This window comes from Cydia splendana, chromosome Z, assembly GCF_910591565.1.
Source record: "Cydia splendana chromosome Z, ilCydSple1.2, whole genome shotgun sequence".
In the NCBI taxonomy this organism is placed as follows: domain Eukaryota; kingdom Metazoa; phylum Arthropoda; class Insecta; order Lepidoptera; family Tortricidae; genus Cydia; species Cydia splendana.
Genome location: NC_085987.1, coordinates 33,307,487 through 33,325,274, shown reverse-complemented (window position 1 = coordinate 33,325,274; position 17,788 = coordinate 33,307,487). Strand labels below are relative to the sequence as shown.

The 17,788-nt window shown below is 35.3% G+C and overlaps 1 protein-coding gene across 2 annotated transcripts in view; it reads left to right on the top strand.

The window, feature by feature from the left end:
* The first annotated feature begins 295 nt into the window (after positions 1-295).
* LOC134804535 (nuclear hormone receptor FTZ-F1) overlaps positions 296-17,788 on the top strand; it is a 126,800-nt gene continuing 109,307 nt past the window's right edge. The window contains exon 1 of one of the 2 annotated variants that reach the window (XM_063777634.1): positions 296-786. In XM_063777634.1, coding sequence (XP_063633704.1) covers positions 609-786 — 178 coding nt within the window. In that variant the 5' untranslated portion in view covers positions 296-608. The remainder of the gene's footprint in view (positions 787-17,788) is intronic. The other variant, XM_063777630.1, reaches the window with a different exon arrangement.

Below are 17,788 nucleotides of genomic sequence, written 5' to 3'. Positions count from 1 at the left end.
ATGTGATTTTGTTAAAGTAAACTACTATTGTTTCAACTAATGAAATCATTCGGTGCCAGTTTACTATACAACTCATAAAGAATGACCTACATTCGGAGCCCTTGTGAAAGGATTGTGCAATAGAAACGGTCATTTATTACACAACGCAGCGTATTCATAAGCAAACCCAGTAATTTTGTCTGTATTATACATTGGTTTTAAGTTACAAGGAGTACGATAAAACAAATAAATTTACACTAACATTTTTATTATTTCCGTAATTATAAAAGGAATAAATACATTTTACTGTTAAAACAAATACTTACATTTTTAATTCCTGATTTATAACCTTTTTTCTTGTAAATAGGTCATGACACACTTTTGCTCAAAATTAGGTTAATTTCCTACTGCCCTTTACCGATTTATTTCAATGTCAGTCATGAGTACGGTAGCTCCATTGAATTGTATCAAGTTATGTCGGAATACCAAAGTATAAGTGAAGTGGCCCAGAGACCTACATTTCGTTTATAAGCGATTTTAAAACATAGAATATACTGTTTTACGCTGTGAGTGGAATAAATAAATTACTTAGATATAATTCGGTGGCCTCGTTGTGTCGTTCTTTTACGATGCACGAAGACGCTCCGAAAATGAGTGTTACGCAGAGTTTGGCCTCCACGAGCCAGCCGAAAAGCGAGCTCGTGACGGAAGTGCCAGTGGAGTACGATATTATGAGCTCCACAGACGCCAAACCTCCGGAGCATTTAGATATAGACATTCAGGTCGCGTATGTGGATCCTTCTACCGGTAAGTACGTTTTAATCTTATAAGTATCTGTTGAGGAAACAATCTCATTCGTTCGAGCCGGATGTAATATTGCCATTTCTGTGTATACAATCGTCAAGAAACCAAACCAACACTTATCTGAAAGTCATCATCCTTTATCTTTAATGTTACGTACTATGATCCCGCATACCAATTGGAATCTGATCATAGTGATCAGAATCATTTTTTTCTGTAACTTTGTAGAAGTTCAAAGTGACGCATGTTTTGGGGTTCATGAGGCCTGAGAGAAAATTATTTATATATGATAGTCTTTATTCAAAAGAGACAAGTGTTGTATAATAATACATACATCTACATAATGTTGTATGCAATGTGGTGGCTACCTGCTCGTACGCTCGGTTGCACGATGTGGCAACGTCGCGCCGTATTGTTTTTTCGCGCTATCCTGCCATGGAATTGGCCGACTGGTCGTGTGAAATAGTGTTTAACTAAATTGTATGTCGTAGACGTAGATAATGGCAAGCAGAACGTGTTTCGAGAAGTTGACCAGCAGTCCTAAATAGGCTATAAGTACCTACGTAGTAATGCATCACACTATACTGAGACCGTCAAGCAGTGATGTGACGTCGTTTGTATTCAGTTGGTGGTCGGTACGTTTTTGATTTCATTCGGTGTCAGTAGGGCAGGTTAGCGCGATGCGGAGCGCTGCAGTCTGCAGCCGACGCTGGCTTCTGCTCTGGTGTGAAGTAACTGCCTGCACGACGTAAGATCGTAAGAGTGAACCGCCGCAGGGCCATATAGATCGAACTCGTTTGGATTCGTTCTACATGATATTACGCAGACTCTGTCAATGACGCGTTGTTGCAAGTGTTCACAAGTATTTATGGAAGTAGGGCGAACGCTGATTCTGTTTGGATTCCGACAAGTGGGCTATTGAATTAGATTTTGCACTGGTTAATCTGTTTGATAAAATTGTTTCTTTCCGTTTGTCGTTTCCTAATTAACCTACCTACGTAGTATACGCGGGTTAAGTACGCATTGAGATTTTATGAGATATTTATATTCTGAGCTCAAACGCGTGTATTAATTATTATTTTTGTTACGGTAAAGTATCTGATCTAATCAGATACTTTAGGTACCTAGGTATAGATAAGATTTTAAAATCACTTTACATGGGCGCATTTAGGGTTACCAGATGACAGGAATTTTCCTGACATGTCAGGAATTTTGGCCTTTTGTCAGGAATGGGGACGGAACACGAAAATGTCAGGAATTTTTTGAATTGATTGACTTTTTAGTTACTTAAATTAATTAATAAAATAAAACGCGGCTATCGGCTCAATCGGGTGGCCATCGCTAACGGCTAGACACCCCCCCTCCCCCCGTCGTTGTCAAAAAAATTAATGTCAGGAAAAATATTTGGAAATCAGGAATTTTGACAGGAAATTCTAAATGTGTATCTGGTAACCCTAGGCGCATTGCATTCATATCCAGTATCTATCAATATGAAGATTATGAAGCAGGAGAGAATAGGTACATAACAGATTGTTTTTTATTGCTAGCTAATTTATTTGCTTAGTTACATTTATAAAAAAGTAAGTACGTACATACCTACACACAAGTATATTTTTGCCCACCAAATTAGCGAGGTTCTAACTACAATGTTCGCAAAGACCACATCGACTACAGAGCTCAAATTAGTTAAGTTTTGTTGATACTTAAACCCTCTTAAACCGTTTTTCTAAGAACAATGAAAAACTTCAAAATGGGACACAAAAGTGGGAAATACCCACTTGATAATTGCCTCTCTTTTTATTTTATCTTCTTACGTACACAAGCTATATGCATGCCAAGTTGGAAGGCCTCTTCCGGTTGAGGATGTAAGTACTTTGAGCTTAAATATGAGTAGGATTATTAGGCATATTAACGACTTTTACGAGACGTGTTACGTAAATCATTGCGGCTTCGTCCCTGATATAGCTTACCCTATATTTTTATTTGGGGTGTTTAATAGAAAACCGCCCCTGGTTCCAACCTACGCTACGCCGCCATTGCACTGAGGCTCATCATCATTAGTAAGGCGAAAGCTTGTCAACATGATGATGTATTGAAACCACACTATTCACCATTGTAATTGTTTGAACTAGTTTGAAGCGAGCCCTGTCAACGATGTCAAAATATATTAAATATGTCATCAATAAATTCCAATAATCTCATTGGTACAGTCAACGTCAAAGATATGTATACATTTTTCGCCTTATTACAAAGGAATAAGGTACAAAAGTGTAAAAATATCTTTGACATGTACGAGCCGGGATTCCATCCTGTGAACTCCGGTATAATTCGACCTTACCGCAATGCCAACAACGCTTAGAGAGCTAATAAATCAGGAGTATCAGGACGCAATTTATTGGAAAGGCAACTGCCAAAGCCTTTTGTATGATGGCGCCAGCATAGGTTCCCCCTGTGTCTAATTTAGTTGTAAGGGGTTTCCATATACTGCCCATATTCCAATAAAATCAAGTATTTGTCCCTTGGTAAGCATGATATGCAGTCAACGGCACGGACGGTGCCGTACCGCGGGATTCCGAGTAGAACACTTATTGTAAAACTCTTAAAAAATCTTATTTAAAATAACACTCGATAGAATTACTTTTTTGAACAAGATTTTATTCATGTCCATATTAAGATTTTTGTTCGTAATACCGCGGTGCGGCACCGTCCGTGCCGATCACTGATGATATAATTGCAAAGTTCCCATTGTCAGTATTTTTTTCTGCACTTATGTGCTAAACCCTAAACAGCTAGTTTAGATTTTCTATTACACTTGAAATAGACGCCAGTGAGTGACGGAAAAGCTAAATGAAACAGTCGTCAACAGTTAAGAACATTGAGTAATAATACCTAATTTGGACTGAGAATTTTCTCATGAAACTTTCCAGAAATTTTGGATTTTTTGAGAATGTTCTGCAACTTTCACATTGTTAGGTACAAAATTTAATATATTTTAACAGCTACCTGTCCAAAAATTATGTAAGTATAAAATACGGATATTTGGATTTCACAAAAGTCGGGCCTTATAAAACAATAGGTACATACAAACAATGTATAGAAATGTACAGTCGAGGTCAAAGATATCTTTACAATTTATCTATTACATACATTTAAATAAGCTTACACACGCTTACAGCGCACATGACAGTATTATATTTTCACTTAATGTACCAAAGTTATATTTGTAATCTTGCTTCCACAGACAAATTAACATACATTGTGACGTGACAAATATATGCTTACGTTGACCAAAATAGTTTATTTTGCCGGAACGTATGAAAATAATTATGGATATATACTTGCATTTTTGTAATGATAATATTCTTCTGGATTGCTTACAACGTTACTATTCGTAGTCACGCAAATATGATTACGATGACGACCGAGTCACGCAAATATGATTACGATGACGAAATATGATGACGATCGAGTTTATTTAACCTGACATAAACATACACCATATACCTACATGTAGGTACGTGTAGTATATCGTGTTAAAAAACCCGTCCTTATAGATTTGGTTATAAAGTGTTAACATTAAGTCATTATTGTCTACCTAGTTATTCCAAAGCAAAGTGAAAACATAATTTAAACGGGGGCAAGAAGGCTGCATTTCGTGTGAACTTTTTTATTTTAATTGTAATCTTGAATGTAGGGCAAGGTTGGTGCGTTCGAGTAACATTAAAATAGAACAAATAACTTGAGACACGCACACTTAAGTGTTTGTTGAGCGCTCGTTGCCTTATAGATTGCTGTTTTTTACCTAGCTCTTTAATTAACTATGCTTTATTGACATGGCAGTAAGGCTTATCAAATCACGATGATTTTATAAAATCTAACATCAATAACACAATAATAGTATTTATTTACCCTTAAAACCATTTGACATTCCTTTCTAGTCATTAGTTTTTAACCTTAATTCTTATTGCAGAGATGCGTTTTTATTTTAAGTATGATGGCAAGTATATGCCGCTATGGCCTTAAGGGTTAATGTAATTTAACAATGCTTTGAATTAAAAGTTATTATAAATTTGATTTCACAAAAAGTGTATTGACACTGTATTGATATACTGTATATGAAAAAAGGTTTAATAGAGTACGTGGAGATATTGAAAACAGTGTCACTTATTTATGAAATAGAGACCAATTATTCACGTAAAATATAGGAGTAGTTCGAGGAAATACGAGTATTACAATGGAAAAATATACGTAGGTAGTTCGAGGAACGACATTAGCAGTCGGTGCTATCAATGGACCTCGCCTCTGACCCACTGACCCAGTTTCGCGGGAGACTTTTATCGTCAAGCGCCGCCATTACACGCACGTAACCAACAACTACCATCTACATACATACAAATCAGCAAAGGATACCTTTATGTTTTATTTATCTTAACCACTCTATTTTGAATTTAACACTAATTAGTATTCGGCTATCTTTGGTGCTTTGGCATATTAATTATAACTATAAGTAGTTCGTTTTTTTTTTGCATTAGAAATAAGGTAAACAATCTTGATGTGTCTTTTAATTGAAAAACACATTTTAAAAATAAGTTACGGCAAATATGTAAAAATTATGAATCTAATACGATCATTTATATTCTTCTGCTTTCATAAGTAATAGTTATTGATTTTAAAAAGCGCTTTTTAATTAAAAGACAAGATCGCTTACCTTCTTTCAAGTAATGCTAAAAAAAACGAACTATAGAGAGGGCCAAATATCACACCCCTTAATTGTTCGGTTAATCATAATTCTTATTAACCATGCGGATCTTTAATTGCATTAGCAGCTATAGAGATAAATCGTACCCTAAGAGCAAACAGGTTTCGTAAAAGGTAAAGGACTCGCGAAAGTCGCTATATTGTCATGCTATCGTTATAGGTATAGGTAATTAGTTAAATCTAGAGATGGGCCAAATATTAATAGTGTAAATGTTTTTTTAAGGGTGCATTCCTCATCTCAAAATCGAAACTCATCTACGAATTGCCGTTTCCCGGCCTCTGCAATAATGTACTATTATTGTACGTCTGCATTGCAGTGTCTACTTGTCCCGTGTCTTTTATTCGCCTACAGCTCACAGATAAATCTTAGGGATGAGTACATAATGTCACACTTTGCACACTTACAATAAAATGTATTGATATTACAAAAGTAAAGGAATAGTTTTTGTTTTACAAGGGGACAAAGTTGTTGTTTAACCGATCGTGCTAATATTGATACCCGAGCAAGCGAAAGATTCTAAAATTGAACCACGAGAGTAGCGAGTGGTTTGAGAAGTGGAATCTTGAGCTTTGCCAGGGTTTCAAACCACGAGGGTTAAACAAACTTTGCTCCGAGTGAAACACAAAACTTTTCACCACACCAACCTGAGGAAAATACTAATTATGAAATATCAAAAAAAATTAACCAAATCAAATCCAAATGAACGTAATAAAAAAAATTATCATTCAAAATCATCATTTAAAACTCAATTCTACCAGCTAACATAACTACTTATAATTTGCATCTGATTACTTTGCCCCACATGTGGATAAAATTCAACTTTTATTTATTTATTATTATTTATCTTACCGCATTGGCGCAGGCCGGGCAACGTGGTATTGTTAAACATAAATTGTTGATTGGAATTGATTGAAAGTTATTGAGACTGACGTAGTTCACTCTTCTGACGTCAGAATGGTTAGCTGCTTTCTTCGTGAGACTTATCCGATCGACAATCATTTCATTTTAATTCGTTTATGGCTCCGTAGGTTCGGATTCTTCTCTAATTAGTCTCACTCTCACTGACCGTAAGCGTGAGCGAGATAGATGTGCGTGCGATCCCGGTCGCGTATATCATGTTATTGAATTATAATTTTCTGTAAATAAAATAAAAAAACTAATCGAAGAGGTTCTGTCTTATATTTTACACAGGTAGGTAATGAAAGATAGTGCTGAGCTTGCTCGTCTTTAAATGAAAATATGAAATAACAATCAGTCCAGTGACCAACATACTTACATCTCGGGATAAATTAATGTATAAAAACCCTATTTTAAGGCGAGCTACATTCTGGTGTTTCAATAAAATTAATTCGGATGACGCCCAGTCGCTGTGACCTGACACAAATCGGTTGGCGTCAACAACTGCGGCATACTTTGACGCTGATATTAAGTACCTAATTTACGCTGAGCATGGAAAGTTTGAAGAGGTACGTTAAATTAACACGCGAAATGTGGCATGATACGAAAATATTACGCCATGACATATTCTAAATATTCCGAGACGGAGTATAAAAATATCAATTTCCTCAAACAAACTTTTTTATTATAAACGATATCAATCCTAATAGCAGTCTAGACTAGACTCAAGTTACCATAAGTGTCTACTTTCAACCGGGACGTCTTGCTTATGTCAAGGTGTGTATCCTTTTTTTTTTTCAAAGTTAATGTATGGTTCTTCTATATTTATACAACTTTCTATGTTTTTAATTATAAATCAGTAATGGTCTAACCAGATCCGCGACCAGGCTCCACAGAGCGTCTTGAAGGGCTTCCCAACTGTAACCGATAGCGCACTCGTACATGTTCTTGATGTTTTTCGTAATGTGCGACACGACACTCTTGTGACGCGTTTCTGTTTTCATGGATATGTCAAAAATTTCGATTTTACAAAATTACATGTATTTTTGTTTTTATCAATGATTTCATCACACTTGCGAAGAATAAACTAAATTTTACGCGAAATAACATTAATAATATAAATTTGCCACGATTGAAAATTGTGTAAAAATATTTTAAACGGCTATTAAATTAATCAAATTAAATATTTTTAAACATACATTAAATTATGAACGTCAGTGTTTTAAAAGTAATACTCCCATATTAGTAGAAGAGATATAGCCTTTGGGGTCAAAATAATTCCCACAAAGATGGGGTTTGATGTTTTTAGTTCTTTGTGTGTATCTTTTTGACATACTAAAAATATATCAAAATATATGCATGCAAAACGCATTGATTGACATTTGAAATTTGAAAAAACAAAAAAATATTAAAAATCGTGTGTGGTATCAAATGACAGGAAATTACACGCTACAAAAGGTTGTGAGGTTGATTTTACAAAATAATAATAAAAAACAAAGTGGTGTCTGAAAAACTGTTTTATTTTCAATGTTGAAAACTAAACTAAATTATTATAGTTTTACACATCAAAATACATTGTGTATTGAAAGAATATTTAATTCATGAATACCTATTTTTAATTATAGTAATATAATAAGAAAAATATAGGCTCTATATTAATTTAAAAAGCTTTATCAATAAACTGAACGCACCTCAAAGGACGTGCATGGCAGAATATAAAAATAAAAAACTATTGTAGAATGGTCATATTTTTGTCAAAATCGATTTCGACTGGCAAATCATATTACTTTTTGGCAACCGGGTTTTTTACCCTAGACCCCGCTGAATCCGAATTTGTCGGTTGCTGGATCGAATTCTTGACTTGAGATATTTGATATTAAAGGTCCCTTTTTTTAGTATTTCGTAAATAACTCTTAAACGGTGGCGCATAGCAAAAATCTTCTTATACATAAGTAATCTGCATAAAATTTCCTATAAAAAAGATTCAATACAATTTTTCGTTAGGATCAATATTCAAAGAGATATTAACGCGGGAAAGTTAATTATACTCACTTCTAAGGTCCCTTTTTTTTAGTTTTTCGTAAATAACTCGTAAACGGTGGCCAATTTAAATAAATGTTGTGAAATGTTAATAATCTACACAAAATTTTCTACATAATAGATTCAGTACACATTTCACAGGGTTTAATTTTTAAAAAGATAATAAAGAGCAGTGGCGGTACTTCCATACAAAATTTTCTACATAATAGATTCAGTACACATTTCACAGGGATTAATTTTTAAAAAGATAATATGTGTAGTGTATAGCAGTGGCGGTACTTCCATACAAGCCCAAAAGCCGGGCTTGCCTTAGTTGCCTTACCGAAATTACGTAGTGATAAGATCAATAATCAATATACAGGGTGTCCCATAAGTGACACGTCACAGTGACACTGGAGGTAGACCAGGCCAAGAGGACCCAAACCAACTTAACATGACCCCGGTAAAAGTGGCACGGTTTTCGAGTTATTGCCAAATTAAGGTTTTTCATGAATTTTGACCGTTTTTGACATTGTTAGTGCCAGTGTGCACTCGGAAAGGTCTCGAAGTTAATTTTTTCCATGTGTACGGCATCATGAATAGTTAATTAAGATAACAGAATAGGTATTTTATCGATAAACAATGTAAAATGCAAAAAAGTACTGGTTTAATCTTGAATTAAATTCACAGCGAAACATTTATTTCGACTTTGACCACCTGTCGTGAAAAAAAATTACTAGAAAAGTAATGAGCAAAGAACGTCAAAATATTGAGCATGTTATGCAGATTCAAAAATGGTGTAGAACATGTACCTTCCTGTAATAAAATAGGAATTATTATCATCTTTCGAAACCCTCATAAAAAGTAAGTTAAAACTAGGAAATCTGCAATCCGTTGCTACTTAGTAAAAATAACGATTTATGTTAAGATATCTAATACTGGATACAGAAATAAAAAAAATGCCTATTCAGTATTTGCCGAATGCCTAAAAGAAAGAGATGGAAAATGGTTATCTCCCTTTTTAAGGATATCATTGAGTTGATAAAGGTTTAAAGAAAATAAAATACTGCAGGTTGAAGTTTAATCAATTTATTAAAGTAATTTTATTTTACAATATTATACGTGCTCGAATTGTTTTTCCTCGGCTCGTATGCACGCTTGGCACCGTCTTGTAAAACTTGAAGTTAATTTCGGATGTGTTTCGTGCTGCCTCGAACATACGCCGCCGTAGTTCCTCTTGGAACCTTATTAGCTTGGAGTAAACTTTATCACAATGAAAAAAATCTAATGGGTTTAGGTCCGGGGAACGCGGCGGCCATGCCACTGGTCCCAATCGGCTGATGAGGCTGATCCATCTGGGAATTTCTGTGAGGTGGTGTTCTGGGCAGCCATCTTGCTGTGGTTCCAGCTTCAAGACGATGGATCGGCCGACTGGAACCAGTGGCATGGCCTAACGTTCCCCTGATCTAAACCCATTAGATTTTTTTATTGGGGATACTTAAAAGATAAATTTTACTCCAAGCCAATAAGGTCCCAAGAGGAACTACGGCGGCATGTTCGAGGCAGCACGAAACATATCTGAAATTAATTTAAGAAAATTAACTTGAAGTTTTACAAGACGGTGCCAAGCGTGCATACGAGCCGCAGAAAAGCAATTCGAGCACCTATTGTAAAATTATTTCAACCTACCCTTTCAAACTTGAACCTGTATTTTTTTCTTTGAACCTTTATCAACTCAATGATATCCTTAAAAAGGGAGATAACCATTTTCCATCTCTTTTTTTTAGTCATTCGGCAAATACTGAATAGTCGTTTTTTTACCTCTGTAACCAGAATTAGATATCTTAACATAAATCGTTATTTTTACTAAGTAGCAACGGATTGCAGATTTCCTAGTTTTAACTTATTTTTTATGAGGCTTTCGTAAGATGATAATAATTCCTATTTTATTACAGGAAGGTACATGTGTTGTACCATTTTTGAATCTGCATAACATGCTCAATATTTTGACGTTCTTTGCTCATTACTTTTCTAGTAATTTTTATTCACGACAGGTTGTCAAAGTCGAAATTAATGTTTCGCTGTGAATTTAATTCAAGATTAAACCAGTATTTTTTTGTATTTTACATTGTTTATCGATAAAATACCTATTCTGTTATCTTAATTAACTATTCATGATGCCGTACACATGGAAAAAATTAACTTCGAGACCTTTCCGAGTGCACACTGGCACTATCAATGTCAAAAACGGTCAAAATTCATGAAAAACCTTAATTTGGCAATAACTCGAAAACCGTGCCACTTTTACTGGGGTCATGTTAAGTTGGTTTGGGTCCTCTTGGCCTGGTCTACCTCCAGTGTCACTGTGACGTGTCACTTATGGGACACCCTGTAGATTATTTATTAAACCGCGCGCCAAATGAACCCGTATTATTAAATTCAACCCACAGCGCGCGGACCGCGGCGCCAGCGTGTTGCAAATTTTTGCCGTAGTGGCGCCTCGTCCGCACGAAAGAAATCAGGCGTAGGATGCTCTAGCTATCCTGCTCGCACTCGTCGGCTTGCAACCGGGCTTACTTTTAGCCTACAAACCGCCATAGACCGATGTAACTATTTGTTGGTAAGTATAGCAATTTTATAAGGCGATTTAAGCCTGGCTTTTGGTGTGAAGTTAGCTGCATAAGTTCGCACGGGCACGCGTTTACTTCAAGTGTATTATTATTTAGTCGAATCGAAAGTAATGAAAGCTCAATTTATTTAAGTGAATATGAATTAAGTAGTGAATGTGGATTTGTTCGTTTATTGTGACGTTTATTAAGTGTTAACAATTGATGAAGTTGTTCATTGTGACGGTATGAGATGCGTCCACGTATTACTCAACGAAGGCAAGGTAAAATCGTTAACCTTTGTAGAAAAACGGGATATCATGTCTGAGCCAAAACCAACACCCGACTTTTGTTTTCTCAGATAAGTCAGTCGCATTAAGAGGAAATTTTGTACGGCCGTTTACAAAACACAAGGATTGTGGGTTTACTCCAATTAAGGCGTAATTAGAGTGACAGAGAAAGAAGCATGCAAGTTGCAAACTTCAGTGTTCGCGGTAGGCCCTCTGATATGTTTGTAAAATTCTATCTAGTAGTTATAGTAGTACCTAGTATGCCCTGTGCTGTGCGCTATGATAAGTAGCTCGCCGCGATACGCTAGCAAATTCATTTGAGTCCAAAGAGTGAGATTGGACATTTATTACGAACACATAACTTTCGGCTTGCCTTACTCCGAAACCCTAGGCACGCCACTGATAAAGAGGGAAAGTTAATTATGATAAATTCTAAGGTTCCTTGTTTTTATTTTTTCGTTAATAATTTGAAACGTATGACTCATAGCAAAAAAAACATCTAGAACACTTTTCGCTAGGATCAGTATTAAAAAAAACAAAGCAGCGGGTAAGTTAATTATAATAAATATTAAAGTCCCTTTTTAGTTTTTCGTAAATAACTCGTAAACGGTGTCCCATAGCAAAATAGGTTTTTATGAATAAATAATCTACATAAAATTTTCTCCAAAACATCTTGAATACTTTTCTCTAGGTTCAATATTTAAAACGATATTAAAGGAAGAAAATAACTTTCCCTCTTTATTATCTTTTTAAAAATTAATCCATGTGAAAAGTGTACTGAATCAATAGATTCAGTACACTTTCACACTACATAATAATGTAGAAAATTTTGTGTAGATTATTAACATTTCACAACATTTATTTATATTGGCCACCGTTTACGAGTTATTTACGAAAAACTAAAAAAAAGGGACCTTAGAAGTGAGTATAATTAACTTTACCGCGTTAATATCTCTTTGAATATTGATCCTAACGAAAAATTGTACTGAATCTTTCTTATAGGAAATTTTATGCAGATTACTTATGTATAAGAAGATTTTTGCTATGCGCCACCGTTTAAGAGTTATTTACGAAATACTAAAAAAAGGGACCTTTAATATCAAATATCTCAAGTCAAGAATTCGATCGAGCAACCGGCAAATTCGGATTCAGCTGGGTATACTTAGGATAAAAAACCCGGTTGCCAAAAAGTAATATAATTTGCCAGTCGAAATAGATTTTTACAAAAATATGACCATATTTTTACACAATAGTTTTTTCTTTTTATATTCTGCCAAGCACGTCCTTTGAGGTGCGTTCAGTTTTTGATGAAACTTTTTAAATTAATATAGAGCCAATATTTTTCATATTATATTACTATAATTAAAAATAGGTATTCATGAATTAAATATTCTTTCCTTTTACACAATGTATTTTGATGTGTAAAATATGATAGTTTAGTTTACTTTTCAATGTTGGAAATAATTTTCAACATTGAAAAAAAAAACAGTTTTTCAGCCTTTACTTTTGTAAAATCAACCTCACAACCTGTTTTAGCGTGTAATTTCCTGTCATTTGATACACACGATTTTTAATTATTTTTTTTGAGTTGTTAATAAGTGCGTTTTGCATGCATATATTTTGATATATTTTTAGTATGTCAATAAGATACACACAAAGAACTAAAAACATCAAACCCCGTCTTTGTGGGAATTATTTTGACCCTTACCTACAAATTTTCATACAACTCCTCTAGTATATTACCTTGACTTAACAAAGTATTTTAATTACAACCGTTCGCATGAATTAGTGACATAATTAAAAAGGAAAACTATAACTCCCTAGGGAGTTAGTTTTTTTTTCACTATCCATAAATCCCGCGGGAATAATATAGGCCTTTACCCTTCAGTACACCTGCACGAAATAAGATCTTTTTAGAGCAAGTGTTTTGAAATAATATTTAATTTATGTGGTACGGGTATTTTTGTTTCATATAGATTTATATTTTGATTACCGGAAAAGAATAATGAGTTGTGTTATGATTTGTGCAGCCTACAGTACAAGGTGCCCATACGGAACCCGAGAGATTTTAACCACGGATTTCTGAGGCCAAAGGAAGGAAAAATATTATATAATTTAGGTCAATTAGGTACGCAAAAAATTGGTTTTTCTTTTTGAAATGTATTTCTACATACACTGTAAGTGCTATTTGTACAACTATCACTCAAAACGATATTTTTTTGTAAAATCTACGTTTTACAAACTGTTACTTGTCACTTTTTGCCTTTTATCAATAAGGATATTTGAATTAGGTCCCATAGTGGCAGCATCGCCATCAAAAAGGCGTTTTGCACAGTGCACTTAATAACAATGAAAAGATGTTTTTTTATCTGGTTTTAATGTTGAAACTAGGCGAATCCCAAAAAAATATATAAGGCATCTTAGTCTTTAAATATGATGAGGAATATACTGTTAAAATCTCTCGGGTTCCTCGTGGGCACGTTGTTTATTGTGGGTTGGGAAGTTGTCGATTGGGTTTTGTGGTCTGGTTGAGGGTGACACATAGGCTATTCTTAATTGATTTCTAAAAAAAGAATGTACATGTACCTACAGATATTATTCATATTATATACCTACGAAAAAACTAAAAACTACAGACGGTTTTTAACTTTTACTTGTTTTATAAAATGCGTATGGTTATATTTCTTATTGGTTTCAAATTGTATGTGGCTTGATTGTGTTGATTAACATGCTCTCATGCACCCACCGACAAAAATAAAGCAGACGTGTGAACATTTGCATATAATATAAACCATGGGAGCAATCTAGAAATAAAATGAAATAACATCAAACATTAGTCACTAGAAGAAAAAGAAAACATTTACTTTATCACTAGTACAGTAATATGACACAATAACAGCTGACCATATTGTATACGCTTAGTGTCAGTAGCAGAGATTAGCCGTCTATTCTTCCATTTGGTCCTACCGGTTTCAATTCCCTGCCATTCTTCACAGAATGCATCCAATTCCGCCATCTCCTTTTCGAATCCATCTCATTGCTGAGGATAGAGGCCATGTATGCTCCGTCTCCGTTGTCATAAGCCATATGGGTCACGCACTTCATATTGCCGCCAACTACTCTCTTCACAGCATCAAACCATCACTTAGTTAGACAAACGTAAAAAAAGCCTGACAAAGCTCTAGTATAAGTAAACGATTGCAGTGGATGGTAACGTTACGCAACTCTACTCGTGGACTCGCTTGTACGGGTTGTACGTGCGCCCTTTGTCCAGCCCACACGGTGGTTGCGAGATCTACGGTAGGTAGGTACGTATAAAAAATCGAGTTCTACTTTGCATCCGTGTAAGTCCTAATGTTTGCGTGCGAAATGTCAAAACGTAGATGGTATTGCGTAATCTGATGGCACCGCTGCGCCGCCTACCTTTCATACTCGTCTGCTAGAAGTACGGAAAGGTTATAATATTAGCAGCGCTTATTGGTAGTTGGGTAGATTAGGTTGTATACTTATAACGAGCCAAATTTGATCAATTTATTTCTATTACACGGATGACATGACAATTGACAAAACGTCAAACTTCTATGAAATTATGACGTATAAATAACACTTGCACTGCGTATCGTATCAAAATCTTTGCAGAATTTTCTTGGTATAACTCTTTAAACCACAAATCCTGTAAAATCAGTTTTTAAACACTGGTAACATTTTACCATATATATAAACAATATAGAAAAAAGCGGCCGATTTTATTTTCCCATATTTTCTCAAATTGATTTCTTTGTATATATTAGCTTAAGTTAGGTGTAAATAATAAATTTGTGTACATAGAACATTGTGTAAATAAAAATCGGGGGAAAACACCGGCGGGGGCCAGCCCCCCGGTGATAAAGAACAGAAAGAAAGAAAGAAACGAAAGTTGGCTGCTTCGGACGTTACCGCAAACTATAAAATGTTTGTTAAGCCAAATTACAAGCGACAATTCCCAGACAATCACAGCGCTGAGTGCGTCGTGTACGTAGAATCGCAGGAAAACGAAAAGTTGGGCAATAGGAATCCCATTGCTCTGACTAAACTATTCACGGACAATGTCAAAGGAATTGTCGGCGTGCATCTGCGATCATATATAACCATGGATACCGCCTTTAGGAACATTACCGTTCAAATTCTCGGGCCAAATTAGCACACATACACAATTACGCCTACATTCAAATAAGACGACGCGTGTACAGAGCCTGTAATCAAAGCTCGTAAACAAAATAAGAGTCATCTTTATTACACTAATGGTACATAGCTAAGTGTAGATGAAATGCATATAATGTCAATAACTACCAATCAGCGACATTAATCCGCTAATAACCTTCTTGCTGTACGTACTGGCCGCTGAGAGTTCGCGGTTCATATTTGATTAGAATATGACTTGGACAGGGATAGGTTTATGCCACACAGTGAAGAACCAGTCAAATAATTCACGTATAATAATTTAATGCAGATTAAAAGATAACTAGTTAAAATGTTGTTATGACACTTATGACATGACAGACTAACTCAACATAAGTAAATATATCATTGTTGTATAAATGTATTCCGCTATAATAAGTATTTTGTATATTTTATTATCAATCTGCATGGCACGTTCAGGTATAGTCTGTCCGTTTTTCTAAGATCAAGTACGCCATAGTAAATGTTTGGCGAACTTGATCTTAGAAATCGGACTGGCTATACAGTCTGCAAAATTTACATGGGTACACGAATCGGGTCAAAAATATTTGAACAAGCGGAGTCACAATAAATCCCCACTTTCAGTTCAGAATATTTTATATGTGTCGGAGAATAGCGGAAATGTGCCATCTATCGCCTTCAAGAGGCGTTTTGTCATGCAAACCTTGACAAATAGAGCAAACTAGGGTCTTACGTACACTTGAGTGGCGTTCGACGCAGTTCCGCCAAGACGTCATAGAGTGCGCTGTTAAAACAATTGAAGTCCAGAACAATTGAAGTTATACTGTCAATCGACCTTCAGAGAGCACGATGAGAACAAACGGGAGAAGATGACGTCTGTGGCGGCTCCTGGGTCTAATCCACTAGTTTGCTTAAGATAAGAAACGTATCGCGTGCTGTGATTTGTAATGAGTCTTGTGCAGTAAAGATTGTGAGTTGAACATCGTATTTCATTGAAGGCCCTCGTCATCCACGATTGAAGGTTCTGATGTGCTGCCGATAGTATGATACGCCCACAATTCCCGACATATGTATATAGCCGGTCAAGCAAGTTTGTCAGTAGAAAAAGGTGCAAAATTAAAATTTTGTATAGGACCACAGCCGTTCGCGCGCTTACATTTTCTAAATTTGCCGCTCTTATAATATTTTAAACTTTCGCGTTTTGAACACATATTAACTCACATTATACGAAACGAAACTGATTTACGTCGGTAAATCAAGGTGATTGAATATAATTCGCGTTAGACCCGTCTATAATGTGAGTTAATGTTTGCCGCTCTTTTCTACTGACGGAAATGGCTTGAGAGAGAACCTACATATATGCTACAGTAGAGGGTGGATTCAAATGATCAACATTTTGAGATAATGTGTGTATTTGTTAAATTAATTCAGTGAAAGCATGATAGGAAAAATGTATCTACATATAGGAACCGGGTATGATTATCTCACGGGTTATATCTCATGAATAGAACATATTCTAGATATCTTGCCAGGCATCCACTCAATTTCATGTCTCTCTAATTGGACAGCTTTTTTCCATAGTTCTCTGCGAATAGCATCTTGTGGGAATCTGAATGGAAAGTAATGTAAAATGACAATACCAAATTTGATTATTAATTTGAAATAACTAGGTAGTTTTTTTATAGCTCCATCTCATGAAATAAAAAAGGAAAATACAAATCTGTAAGAAGGAATTTATTACTACATTTATAATTATATAGAAAATACCTAAACCAAACACAAGTTAATAAAATAGTCTACTTCATTTAGCATAACACCATCCCTATTATCCTCGCAATTTAAAAAGTCGTATGTTGTTATGAAAGTCGTATGCAGTTGTTACGTTTTAGCTTAGCACGGTAGTATTGAAAACAAATCGTCATGTTTTTTCCAAATTCTACTGAAGTTATCTGTTTACTACAAGTGAAAAGTGATTCCACTGTCCTTGGTATGAACTAAAATAACTTCTGCACCACTTCACGACACATGAATATATTTTTAATTACAAAAAAACGTTGTTTTTATAAATCAATTTAGCCATTTGTCACTGACTGTCATCTCGGTGGTACTGAGATTGCCAATCGAGCAGTTTGTAAGTACCGCCTATCGCGGGGTAGTTTGCGTTGGGTCATAATTGAGCGGACAGAATACTTCCATGTATAGCATTTCGCTGGCGTGCATCGAGTGAACGCGCATAAAGTAGGCGTCACTTTTAAAAA